General features: G+C 46.8%; 1 protein-coding gene across 1 annotated transcript in view; it reads right to left on the bottom strand.

The window, feature by feature from the left end:
- Positions 1 to 6,114, bottom strand: part of LOC127186725 (E3 ubiquitin-protein ligase pellino homolog 2) — a 136,048-nt gene extending 129,934 nt beyond the window's left edge. Inside the window, exon 1 of the mRNA XM_051142964.1 lies at positions 5,874 to 6,114. Coding sequence (XP_050998921.1) covers positions 5,874 to 5,950 — 77 coding nt within the window. The 5' untranslated portion in view covers positions 5,951 to 6,114. The remainder of the gene's footprint in view (positions 1 to 5,873) is intronic.
- Between the last annotated feature and the right edge of the window lie 7,835 nt (positions 6,115 to 13,949).

Here is a 13,949-nt window from a genome sequence, read left to right as displayed (position 1 = left end):
GTTGGTTGCTCTACCACCATCGTGCCCTCTTGCTTTGGTCACCGCCCTTCCTATTCCAACCCTGCAGTAAGCCTCAAACTCTCCCACGACAACCCCCTTGTGGCCAGGCCCATCTCCACTCCCACCTATTTATGCAAGGAGCTCTCCCAAGATAGCAGCATCCTCTGTATAGGCCGTCTCTTCTCATGCTAGGGGAGGGCAGGGGGTCTCCTAAGCGGCAGCGTGCACCACAGCCATTTGCTCTTCCTGACTATGCTGGGAGATCCGCATCGAGGACCAAGTCTCTCTTGAGCATCCGAGTTCCAAGGGGTGACATCTAACAATACGTGGGGAATAAATAATGAGCTTCGCCTCAGTGACACCTGGGCATGACAGGGATGTCACAGGAGAATCCTACCTGCCTCACTTCCTAGCCACCTTCGCAGGGGCTGTAAGGTAGACAACCGATATTTACTGAACGAATAAATTTTCTGGCTTGCCTGATGTGACTCCGCCCCTTCTTTCCCACTTGAGGAAACACACCACAATGTGTGTGGGTGAGAATGTGGCGGCGTTATTAAAGGGACATCACTGAGCCGTTTGGAAGATCCACCCTTTACTGCCTGTCATAAGTCATTAGCCACACACCTCAAGGCTCATCACCACACACGAGGAGGCTGAAAGAGTGGTTAGGACAAAACTAAGACAGAGAGGCATGTTCCGTGTTTTGCCATTTTGTTTTCCAGAAGATGAAGATGATGATAAGTTCAGTAAGAACTTGTAAGTTAATCATTTAATCTTCATTTTCCTTTTATGAAACACCCCAGGAGATCCCTTTAATTAAACCGTAGACATTAGCGATTCCTTTTCATGGATATTTTTCTCCCGTGCCAATGAGCCCCACGTGTTGCTGTTATGTTCATTTAAAAACCAAGCCACAATCCCACTTTGGGGAGGTCACGACCCCTACACAACAGTCCCAGGGTGACAGTATCAGTCCCCCTGAAATGAAGTGAACGTCGTGTTTTATTTTCTCTCGCTCTCGTCTATGTTTTATCTTTTGGATAAGTACGTATGGTAAAGTCACTGAACCCTGAATCAATCTGGTCTTATTTTGTTTGTACAAAGCATTTTGAAATAACGATTGCATGAGGAAACACACCCCAAATGAAAAGTCCTAATAAAGTCTTCAGTCTTGGCATGTTAAAGAAGCAAATCTAAAAGAGCCAGATTGGCAACCCCACAGCCACACAGACAGCCACACACACCAAACAAGGCTAAAGTTAGTAAAGGAAAACATAGCAACCTCACGCCAGTAACATCATAACCCATAATAGCCCGCAGAATGAGGCTCCCAGCCACAGACTGGCTGCAGCCATCCCCATCATCCCACTTGCTGAACAAAAGTAAAGACTCTGTTTACTTTCAAACATTCAAAGATCTTATGGTCTACAAAATATAATGTTTGACATCTTTGGGCTCAAAAAAGAGTGGAAAATTAAGGAAAAAGAAACTAAACATACAATAATGTATACTGTAAGCTTCCTTCTTACAGTCAAGCCACGTCCAAAGAGCCTAACACAGAGAGCACATGGAAAAGAGTCACTTTTAAAAAATAATAAATAAGGCCCCTGATACAGTCAAGCAATCGAGCCCTTTGTCTTGTCTGGCAGAACAGCTGCCAACTGCCAACCCAAGGGACAAGCAGGCACCTGTGCCCTGTGCTTCATGCCCAGGTGCAGTGGACGAGAAGCGTTGACTGCAAGGGGTTCTTAACCCTCTTTCTTGTGCCAAGCACCCTTTGGCAGTCTGGTGAAGCCTACTACATCCTGCTCAGGAAAACAAACAGACAAACAGTTTTCAATGCATAAGATAAAAGTCAATGGATTACCAATGAAATCAGTTACTTGGTTATCAAAATTGCTTTCTACTGGAAAATGATCACAAGTACTTCCAAGACCCTGTTCAAGTGCTGGAGGTGGAAGGCAGGGCCGTGCACGTGGTGGGCAGTGGCTTTACCACTCAGCTGTAATCTCAGCCCACACACGCACTATTTATATGTCTGAGCGGGGTCTCATACAGCACAAGCTGACCTTGAACTTACGTCATTCTGTAATGCGTCAACTCCCTAGGACTTCACGTGTGCGCCACTATGCCTTGCGTACACCTGTACTTCTGCATGGAGACATAGTTTGTGACGCATCAAATTAAAAGTAAAGCCTTGCAAAATGCATTACCCACTCAACGGTGAGATGAGGGAAAACAAGAGAGAGTTAGCAATTCATTCCCCACCCCACCCCAAAACCATGATGGGCCATTAGTACACAAGAGAGAAGCATGCCTCACAATGAATTCAGAAGGGGGCTCTGAGGCCCACCCAGGGGGCAACCCAAAAGTAAGCAAGCCTCCATCCTTACAGGAGTCCTGGGTTCTCTGTGAAGGGCTAAATAATAAGCTTCTTAAGCATCTTCCACTCCTAAGCCCGTTACCAGATTGTCCTCTTTTATGCTATTTGTTTCCATTTGCTAAACTTCAAATCATGATTTTTTTTCTATAATTTTAATTACAACGTCTTTACTTTGGGGGATACAAGGGGCACATCTGTGCCATGGTACAAGTGTGATGAGGGTCAGAGGACAAATTGCCAGTAGATGCTGAGTCAAACTCAGTTTGCCAGGCTTGGTAACAAGTGTGCAGATCTACTGAACCATCTCACCAGCCCTACCTTTGCCAAAAACTTGGATTGGCAAATTTTACCAAATTTGCCCAATCTTATACATAAAACACCAGTTTAGTCAAATCTGTATAATGTTACAACTTTTCAAAGTCTGTTTTGTGCCTAACTACCTGACAGAAGGCAATCGTTATCAGTGGTCTTGTGTGCACTGTGTGTGGACCCATGTGCATGTGGCTAAATGTGCCAACATGCCTGCGGAAGCCAGGAGGTCCACCTAAGGTGTTTCCCTCTGTCATGCTCCACTTTAATTTTTGAGACAGGATCTCTCACTGAATTTGAAGCTGGTCATTTGGGCTCGACTGGCCATCCTGGGAGCCCCTGGGACCCACAAATCTCTGACTCCGCAGTGCTTTGGTTACAGATGCGGCCGCGCGCCTTTTACATATGTTACTCACTGAACTATCTCCCCAGCCCAACACTGCTTGGTCTTCCGCTGTCATGGCACTGAATGTGTGCCCACGTGGATTCCAGCATGATCATTTTAAGATCCACAAGATGACCAAATGTCAAGCTATTTAGAATTTGCTCCCTATGTATGTTCCACATTGAGAGAGTGACCACAACAACAGAGGACACCCCAGAAAAGCGTCCTGGGGACTATTTTGATAACGCTACAGAAACATAGAGGAAGGAACTAAATCTAATTCACAGAGTCAGGGGGTCAGAGAAGAAGACTTTAATCAGGGCCCCACTACTACACTGAATGGCTCTTAAATCCCAAGCGACTTCACCAACTTTAAGATGATAGCCAAGTTTAAAATTCTCAGCTAAGAAGAGCAAATAGGCCAGTCATTTCTCCACCTTCAATTAAGCAGTGGACACAACAAAGACTTGTGGCTATGACCCAGAAACTAGTTAGAACTATCAAATAACTTAAATTCCACTAATTGAATAGAATGTGATGACCCCACTAAAATCCTATGTAGCAATCTCTCATATTGTGGAACCTATGACAAGAATCACAGTATTTGCGTGTAGATGTAGGCCTGAGTCAACTTTTCAGTTTGCTCTCCAAACTTCCTAGTAACATTTTACCATGTGACTCAGAACACAGCAAAAAGGACAATCACAACGGCAGTTAAAATGAAATCACAAGAAATTCTACCACTGTCAAATCTGTGGGCATCTTCAGCCTCACAAATAATTTCAACAATAAAATTTCCTAGACAGTCTCTGTTCACCAATATTTATGTTCCAAAGGACCAGGCGTGCAAAGTGATGGCAGTTTCTACTTAAATGCACTTGTTGTTTTAAAAGAGCATTCTCTCAAGTCCAGTGGGCAGAACACTGTGAGGCTCTGTGAAAATCTAAATAGTTCACTATTCTACATGCACTCTTCAGTGTGCTCAATGTTGCAAAAGTCAGAAGTCAGAAAGAGAGAGCGAAGGGGAAGGCAGCTACAGCCCAGGCATACACACACCAGACCACCTTCCTTAAAGCTGGCAAGAAGAAACAGCCACCTTCAACTGCAGTCCCCCACTGTTAACCAACTTCTGTTGACAAAGTGACAATTCCTGAAATCATTACTTAATCGTGTTCCTTTCTACTCATGCCTTGGTCTATACTGAAACGGAAGTGTGTTATCCACTACTGGATGATACTCAATGCCCAAACAGTCAAACAGTGCTGGCACGTAGTAGGCGCACAGATAACTGACTGCTCTGTCTGCCTCCGACTATTGGGTAAGAAGCCACTAAGCCATCGCTGATCCAGGAAAAGCATTACTAAAGGACAGAGCAGGTGCTGCAGGCAATGTATTTACATAGGCACTAAATTACAACAGTCCGGGGTATAAATTCTTTTCCTGGCTTTGGGGCGCCCTACATGTTTAGCTATGAACACAAGACCTCTCCAGGCTTACTCTACGCTGCTCTGCAACATCTCAGCAGATTGCCTCAAAAGGAAATAATGAAATGGCTCTGGCGTGAGTTAAATCTTCTGTGTCAAATTCACAGTGTTAAGCATGCTCTGAAGCCAGCCACATAAACAAAACCAAACTCCACAAAATTAGGCTGGGCTGAAGTTACATAAGACAGACTAAACTGTGGCTTTCCCCCTGCCATCCCTCCCTCTTCCCAGAGAACTCTAACATCTGTCTCTTAAGTGCACGCAATTCCCATGCAGGTGCGGAAGGCGCTCATTTGCTGAGCCTCCAAACAAGCAATGATATTCCAGTATCACCCCCACTTAAACTGCCAGCAACAAACTGAGGAAGACTAGGAAACTTCAGACGACCTTAAGTCTTTTTAAAAACTGTTTCTCAGTCGGCACTTACTTCAAGGTAGTTATCCAAACACATTTCTCAAAGTTGCCAGAGTCTCCGCTTCGGGAGGCTTCCTCGCGTGCCTCTAAGCCCACCCATCAGCACCCGTGACGGTCTGAATACAGATCTTTCAACAGAAGACAAAAGCGCGGGTTCCCTGGAGCTGCACATCCAAAGGGAAAACAATCCTTTCCCAAGCAGTACTAAACCCAAGTTGCTCCTGCTCCGAGTTTCCTGGACTTTCCGCCTCAACCCTCCCCCCATTCCCACACCCTTTTCATTGCCCACTTTACCCTGCTTTAATCCTGCGAAGCCTCCCTCCTGGCTTATTAAGGGTAAACAATAGAAATGTCACCAGGAAACTCAGGAAGTAGATGAAGTCTCTAATTGCAGCCGTTTAACGATTGTAGATAATTACTATCTTCAAAATGTGGTTTTCAGCAGCGGAGAGGGAGCCGAGGCGGACAGGCTGGCGAGCACCCCGCCACCCGGAGGACATCGGCAAGGCCGGGGCCCGAGGGGTGCGGGGGCCGCTAAGGTGCGGAGACCCGGGGGATCCGGGAACCGTCGGTGAGGGAACCCGGGGAAGCCAGGACCCGGTCCAGGCCCTCGGCCAGGCTCACTCCGGGCGTTAAGAAGCCGAGGCCAGCCGGGCCGCCGGGTCAAAGACCGGAACAATGCGCAGCTCCCGCGGAGTGAGCTCAGGGGCCCGGGCTCCGCGCTCCGGGTCCTCGGGAAGGAGAGGTCCCCAGCGGCCGCGGGCTCCCGGCTGCACCGAGCGACCCCGCGCGGTGACCGAGCGCCCTCCGCGTCGCGGCAACGAGCGCCCAAGGGACCCGGGCCCGCAGAAGCGCATCCCTCCGCAACGCCCCGCCGCCCGCGGCCCCAACTCACCCCAGGACCACCAGCTCCCCGTATTTCACCGGCTCCTTGTTGGGGGCGCTGGGCTCCTCCTGGCCGGGGGAAAACATGGAGCCCCACTCGGCCGCCGCAGCCGCCTCCGCCGCGATCCCCGCCGAGTCCGCGCCGCCGCTACACTCCCATCCCGAGAACGGGGTGAGCGCGCCGGGGAAAGGCACGGCGGCGAACGGGGCGCGGGGCGGCCAGTCCCGCGGTTGCTCCGTCGTGGCTGCGCGCGTCGCCCGCCGGCTTCTCCGGAGCTGCGCGCTCCGCGGCCGCCGCGAACGGGACCCGGCACGGAATGCGAGCGGCCGCCGGGAGCCCCGCGGGAGGAGGAGCGCGCGCCGCCGGGGGTTGAGCGGGCCGGGCAGGTGGGACGGCCGCGCCGCCGCCCGCGCCTCCGCGCTCCCGCGGCCCCCGCCCGCCAGCCCCGGCGGCCCGCGAGCGCCCCGTGTTATGTAAACATAGAGTAAAGGGGAAGGGAAGCCCTTAAAGGGGCAGCTCTGTTTTTCTCCTGACTTCCTCCGTAAAGTTGGTGCTGGGGCGGGGGGGGGGGGGGGGGGGTGTCCTCCGGCCTCAGCCGCGCTCCCCGGGCTCCCGGGCAAGCCTGCAAGGGTTTTGCCCACCCGGCTCACGTTAGAAAATGAAGCACGCACGGACCTGGGGGTGTCTGCTTTCAAAGCCAAGCCCTTGAGGGGAGCTTGAAAACCACAGGAATTCGCCCATTGGTGTCTTTGGGGGCGTCGGGGGCCGAGGGGGGGGGTGTGGGAAGGCCCCAAGAGTTCCACACCACTGCACCAGGTGTACCAAGAAAAAGAAGGAAGAGAGAGAGAGAGAGAGATAAGGAGAAAGAAGGAAAACGAAAAGTGAAAACTTATTTTTAATCCTTTATTCACATCTCGCCGTTTCTTTCAGTCCTCTAGGGAATTTAAAAGGGAATTTTACCGAGGTGGATTTTTTTTTAAAATGAATACAAATGCTCCTTTATTTCCAGGGTTTAATCAAGGCACCGTTTGTATTTTATGCTTTTTTTTTTTTAACGTTACTGTGTCTTTAAAAATATTGTAGGTTGTGATAGTTTTACTGACTGCTGTTTTTCATCATAGAAGAATTTATTATTCTAGCATTTATTAAGCCCTTGCAACATTCTAGAGACGCTACATATTACTGCCTGTCACTGCCTTCCCAGACTGTTAAATATTTAAAGAAATAAATACTGCAAAAGCTACTTGATATATAAACAGCAACTTACACACACACACACACACACACACACACACACACACACACACACATTTAGGCTATGACTCTTAAGTAAAGAGCTAAAAAAGAAATAATTGCATGGGTGGCCTTCCATTCTGCTATTCGGCACCGTGCATATATCGCTCTCTGACAGGCTAGTACTGCAGTGACATGATGTTTTCTGTAATTTTACTTCAGTTAGTAACTGGCTTTTCTTCTTTTAATTGAGGCTTTGGAAATAAATTACTCCAGAATAACAAAAGCCACACTATGGATGAGCTAAAAATAAACTGTATTAGACAATCAGACAGTCACCTTATTTCCGCTCATTACAGAAATTCTATTCTTAAAGACAACTAGCTGTCCATATATATATATATATATCCTCTGTCGTTCTCTCTGCTGTGAAGATGTAGAGATTTAGCCAGCAGTCCTTCATCAGAGAGTTGAATTCTTTCTCTTCACATGGTGTTGTTAGATTCCTGTATGACTCGTGTAGTTTTCTTTACTCTCTAGTCCTACTTACTATATAGACAGTGACCATCAACCTTTTGAATCATGTCGTGGTTACCTAGCTGTGTCAGCTGAAAGTCTCCAGGTCTATTCTCTAGCTGCTACTGGTCTCTAGGCTACAATTACCCTCTTCTCTCTTGGCATGCTGTGCTTTTGTGCTTGCATTACAGCGTTCTGGCTCCATTTCTTCCTTGCTGCGCTCTGCATCTGCTGTTAGGAGGGTGGAAACAAATATTTATTAGCCTCCTACTAAGCTCCAAACACTAGACTGAGGGTTTCTCACAAGCCGTCCCAAGCTTTGTCAGAGTCACTCCTCCACTGCTGTCAGCTGCCCAGACACCTCTGCCCTCCACAGGGGCAGCTTTCTCTTCTCGCCCAGCATGGCTTGTGCTCGTTGATAGTGCTTAATCGAGTCTGTCTTCATGAAAGTTGCGTACAGGTGGTGCTGCTTTCTCTGAGTTTTTATATCGGTGGAGACTTTGATCTTAGGCAGCTGGGGCTTGTAAGTATATCAGTTCTGTCAATCACTGTAAGCCTTGCGAGCTTGCAGACTGGGAGGTCAGTCTGTTGATCACCAGCAGGAATGCGTGCATAAGGGTGACAGGTGAGGGAACCCAAAGGAGCAAATGGCCCTAAGAGGGACCCAAGGGTCACATGGGTGACCTGTGCTCTCGCAAGAGAGTATCAGATGCTTGTCGCTACCTACTTATTGCTACATGACAATGATAGCTCACTCTAAGGTGTGAAATCGGTTTTTAAGTCCAGGATGCTGATTACGCGCAACCTCCCAATATTGGGCGGTCAGAAATGCATTCAAGCCTTTTGGACCTGCATGCGTGATATTCTTTTCTTGGTCGCCTGCCCTTTAGACACAATGTGAGCCCACGTTCTAGGTGTTTCCCAAAGTCTCCAAATTTGCGCTTGCTGATTTTAGGGAAGGGTATAGGAGTGCAAACAAATAAATACTTCTCAACGGAGATCAAACAGAAGAGCTGGGAACCACTGGTGAACTTGACTTTAATCTTAGAGTCTATGGTCTGGGATTCTAAGAAGCTAACCTGCACACCTCTCTTTTCCCATCCCTTCCTTCCTCAGTTACCTGCTTACTCCTTAAGCCAGTAAGAACATAAGCACCTCCATCCCAGCTAACACTGGGAATCTGATTGTGACAGGAATGCATCCCCTCCTGAATGTAATTGTTTTAGTAGCTCCAGGCTGGTGGGACAATCTGGCTTTACCATCTGCCAATCCACTGAGAACCAGGGTGGGGTTGGCTTTCCTTGCTATCCCCACCAGCCCCTTCTCTTCCCTACCTGCTGTCTCTGTCATGTATGTCCTCCAAGCCACTGCAGAAGCCATATTTTCTAAAACAACCCAATACTTACTCCTGGTTTTTCTCCCTGATAGGTCTGCCTCTTTTACTTTCAGAGTAAAAGCTTTAGCCAAAAGGTCTATGTCTAAGGTACTTTAAATAAAACCAACTGTATACATGCCCATATTTCTAGAATGGAGAGTCTGACTTTTGATCGCAACATATTTATGTTTACAGAGACTAAGGAAAAAGCATACTCTTTGAAAAATGTATGTTTGGACAAGCTGGTTTTGCGTGTGTGAAACAGCAGACGTCTGACTTTTAAACTGTCTTCAGCTATAGGCTCCATATTACTGTTTGTTTCTGACTGAAACAGTATTGCATGCTCTCTGCCAACCAGTCTGAAAATGTGAGGAAAAAGAATTTCTGGAAACCCATTTTCAAAATCACCCAAATACTTGACTGGAAATATCCCTTTGTATCATGATGTATGTTTCCTCTTTGAAACTTATTTTTATGTCTTTATTTATTTATTTATCTGAGTGGGGAGACATGCACACCACACACGTGTTTTGGGTCACTTGGCCACCAAGTACCTTTTTCCCAAATTGCAGCCCCCTTCTTATTTCCTTTCTTCGGTGTGTGTGTGTGTGTCTGTGTGTGTGTGTGTGTGTGTGTGTGTGTGTGTGTGTGTGTTTCGTATTCAACATATCCTCCCTAGGGAATTTTTTACCCTGCTTTTTCCTCATTTAATATTATATTCTGAGTGGTTCTTTTCACTATACCCTCATGATAATTTGGGGAGGAGCTGATCAAAAGCATCAACATGTATTAATCATTATTCCTTTATGGAATATATTTTAAATTTTTTGCTCTTATAAACATATTTACATCTGTTAGTATTTTATGGGAATGGGTTTCTACAAGTAATTACTATATCAAAGGGTATAAACATTTTAAAGACTTTTTGCTGTATACTTCCAAAATGGTGTTTGTTTGTTTGTTTGTTTGTTTGTTTTAAATGATCAGGGCCTCCCAGTCTACACTGCAACCCAAAGTAAATGAGAGGCTGCCTCGGGGAATGCCCAGCAGCATTTTTAAATCCTCACTAACCTGACAGGGGATCATTTTTTAAATTTGCATTTCTCTGATTTATGTTCTGACGAGTGTCCACTTTTACTTTTATTGTGTAACACACACACACACACACACACACACACACACCATGAGAAGACCTACGTCTGCACATTGCTAAGCACACGCTGCACGGCTGTGTTGTTGATCATAGGCAGAGTTCTACCACAGGTTTCAGAACCTTTTCATTGTGCGTGACTGGATTTTTACCCAGTGAGCAGCAGCTTTCTTTCCCACCCCCTCCCTGCATGGCTGTTGTTCTTTCTTTCTTTAATTGATTTTTTTTATTTATTATAATTTATTCACTTTACACCCCGGTGTTATCCCCTCACTCTTACCTTCCCGTTCCCACTCTCCCTCCTTCTTCTGCCGTATTCCCCTCCATTAGACCTCTGGTGGCAGCGGGGCATGCTCCTCCCCTGCTGTCTGGCCACAGCCTATCAGGTCTTATCAGGATAGCCTGCATCCCCTTCCCCTGTGTGCCTGCAAGTGATCAAATCGTGGACATCAGAGTGCATGTCAGAGGGTCAGAAGCAGTCCCCCACACATACACCTGGAGAACGAGCTGTCCACCCCTACATCTGAGCAGGGGGTCCATGTTCTCTGCTTGCATTGCCCTTGGTTGGTGCAGCAGTTTGTACAGGTCCCACTGTGTCCAGATCTGCCAGCCTCAATGGTCTCCCTGTGGGGCTCCTGACCCCTCCAGGTTCTTCCATCCCCTACCTCTTCCAAACAACACTCAGAGCTCTGCCCAGATCTGTCCCAATCCCCCGCTGGATGGAGCCTCTCAGAGGACATCTATGTTGGGCTAATTAATATCCACTTATAAGTGAGTACTTGCTTTGATGAGCTTTCCTGTAAGTTATTTTTTTTATGGAGCTTATCGTAAAGGTCTCAGGACTCTTCCAGAATGGGATAAGATTTCCTCATTTAAAAAAAAAATATTTCCTCTTTTTAGGATGAATATTCTACTGTCTTTATCCATTCCTCTTTGTTGGACACTGAATACAGACAGTTGATGGACACTGTAAACAATGCTGCAATGAAACAGGGAAGTGCAAATATCTCATAGAGATCTTGTGTTCAACTCTTTTAATAAGTAGAAGTGAGTCTGTTGGCTGGTAGGACAGCTTTGGAATGATGTTTTGCCTGTTTTGAGAAGCCCTCGTCTTGTGTTCAACAGAAGCCGTGCCAGTCTATCTTCTCCCAATGTTGCACAAAGGTTTACAGTTCTCCCCATTTTCTCACCAACACTTACTTCCTGTTTTTATTCCTTTTCTTTTATGAGATGGTCCTAACAGGTATGAGGTGATTTGTGTCCTGATATCAATAGGCAATTCATTGATCTTAGGGATCTTTTTTTACTGCATTTGATGATGTATGAACATCTGTTCGCTGCTGGAGATATGTGGTCTTTGAGTAAATGTTGATTTCAATCTTTTGCCCATTTTCAGTTGGGGTGTTTGACTGGGTTTGATGGGCCATGTTATATAGGCAGGCATTCTTCTTCTGTTTTAGATATTAACCCGTGGCCAGACATACAGTTTGCAAACATTTTCTCTCAGAAGCTTGGCTGTTGGTTGATTGGCTGACTCCCTGATACAGCTCTATCTGATGCCTTTGCTTTCTTGTCTGTATGTCTGTCTTGGTCAAGAGACAGACAGGACCAGCTCCGCCAATGCTTTTCCCGTGTACATTCTTCCCACATTCGCAGAGTTTCAGGTGTTGGCACTTTTTGTTTGTTTGATTTTGAAACAGAGTCTCATTTTGTAGCCTTTGCTGACCTAGATACTCCAGTAGTAGAGGATTGCGCTGTCATGGGTTAGGTGGAAGAGAAGCACGCCAGTATCACTCCTAAGTACTGAGCCTTGGCATGGCATGTTTCAAGTGTGAGAAATAAAACGCAGAGCTTTGCACATGCCAGGCAAGTATTCCACCCCTAAGTTACATGCTCATCCTTTCTGTTGGAGGCTTTAGTTTAAATCTTTTGTCCATTTCTCATTGGTTTTGTAAATGGTATAAGATATAAAGATCCAATTTCATTTCTTGTGTGTGGATTTCTAGTTGTTCCAATGCCATTTGTTAAAGAAACAATCCTTGGATCTTGCCTGTCTTGGCACACTTGTCAAAAATTAGTTGACTATATGCATTATGTTTTCTTGTGTTTTTCGTTGCCATAATAAAATCTCTGAGGCTGGGCAATTTGGAAAGAGGAGAAAAGGAGGAGATGAAGGATTAAAAAAAAGAGGAAATAAAGGAGAGAGAGAGACAGAGAGAGAGAGACAGAAAGAGAGACAGAGACAGAAAGAGAGACAGAGACAGAAAGAGAGACAGAGACAGAAAGAGAGAGAGAGAGGGAGAGAGAGAGAGAGAGAGAGAGGGAGAGAGAGAGGAGATTTTGCTCACTGATCCAAAAGCAGATTCTGCTTGGCTATAGTGAAAGTTCCCTGGTAGATGAGGTCACAGCATAATGACAGGAGCATATATATGCATAAGAGTAAGAGATCATATTAGGCGGCAGGAACCCAGATAAAGGGGAAGCTCTGGTTTAACAACTCCCTCTTATGAGAGCTAACGCACTCTGCAATGACAACGTGTTAGACAGCTTTCCACAGCTAGAACCAAAATACCGGAGATGAATAACTTCAAAGAAGCGTCGCTTGTGCTGCCTCATACTTGAGGGGCTTTGAATGAATGCTTGCTGGCCTCTGTTGCTTTGGGGCCCATACTGAGGCAGAGGAACACGTGGGCAGGTGAATTTATAACTGCTATGGTAGCTGAGAAACAAGATGGGGGCTATGGTCCTAAACTCCCCTGCATGGCCATGCCCCAGTGAACTTTGTTTCACCAGACTCCACCTCCTAGAGGCTCTACTCTTTCTCACTCATATCCGGACCAGAAGCCAAACATTTAGCACAAGAAGCTTTAGGGACACTTAAAATCTGAAGCATAACAACTAGCATTAGTCTGTTCTAAGGGCAGTCTTTCCCAGGACCAAATTACCTCCCTCTAGGTTCTACTGCCAAGCGCTCCACACTGGAGACCACACTTCCCACACGTGAACACTTCACACATGTGAACTGTATGCAGCCATAGCTCATAATTTTCCTTTATTAGTCTGTGTGTTATGTGTTTGTTTGTTTCTTCTTGTAAGATTTATCTGCAAATGTGCACACGCAAGTGCGTGCGCGCATGCATGCGTGTTTGAACGTATGTTTGTAGTGCCCTCAGAAGAAGACACCAGGTCCCCCAGAACTGGGAGCTGGAGTTACAGGTATTGTGAGCTGCCCAGTGTGGGTGCTGGGAACTTGAACTTGGGTCCTCTGGAAGAACAGCAAGTGCTCTTAACTACTGCGCCATTTCTCTAACCTGTCCTTGGGGGTTTTTTTGTTTGCTTCTTTGTTTTTGTTTTATTCTTTTACTATTACTTACATCTCGAGTGTAGCCCCCTCCCTCATCTCCTCCTGGTCTCTCCCTTCCTCTTCCCCTCTATCCCTCTCCCCTACTCCTCAGAAAGGGGGAGCCCTCCTCCTCTACCAACTGACCCCAGCTTATCAAGTCTCATCAGGACTGCCTGCATCCTCTGTGGCCTTCCTCTGTGGCCTGGTAAGGCAACCCACCAGGGGGAAGTGATCAAAGAGCAGGCAACAGAGTACTTGGCAGAGACAGCCCCTTACTAGGGGACCCATATGGAGACTGAGCTGCCCATTGGCTACATCTGAGCAGGGGGTCTAGGTCCTCTCCGTGCATGGTCCTTGGTTGGTGCATCAGTCTCTGCAGGTCCCTCTAGGCCCAGATTTGTTGCTTCTGTTAGTCTTCTTGTGGAGCACCTGTCCCCTCCAGGCCCTTCTATCCGCCCCCAACTCTTC

The sequence above is a fragment of the Acomys russatus genome, chromosome 3 (assembly GCF_903995435.1).
Source record: "Acomys russatus chromosome 3, mAcoRus1.1, whole genome shotgun sequence".
Lineage (NCBI taxonomy): Eukaryota > Metazoa > Chordata > Mammalia > Rodentia > Muridae > Acomys > Acomys russatus.
This window is presented reverse-complemented; position numbering and strand designations above follow the sequence as displayed.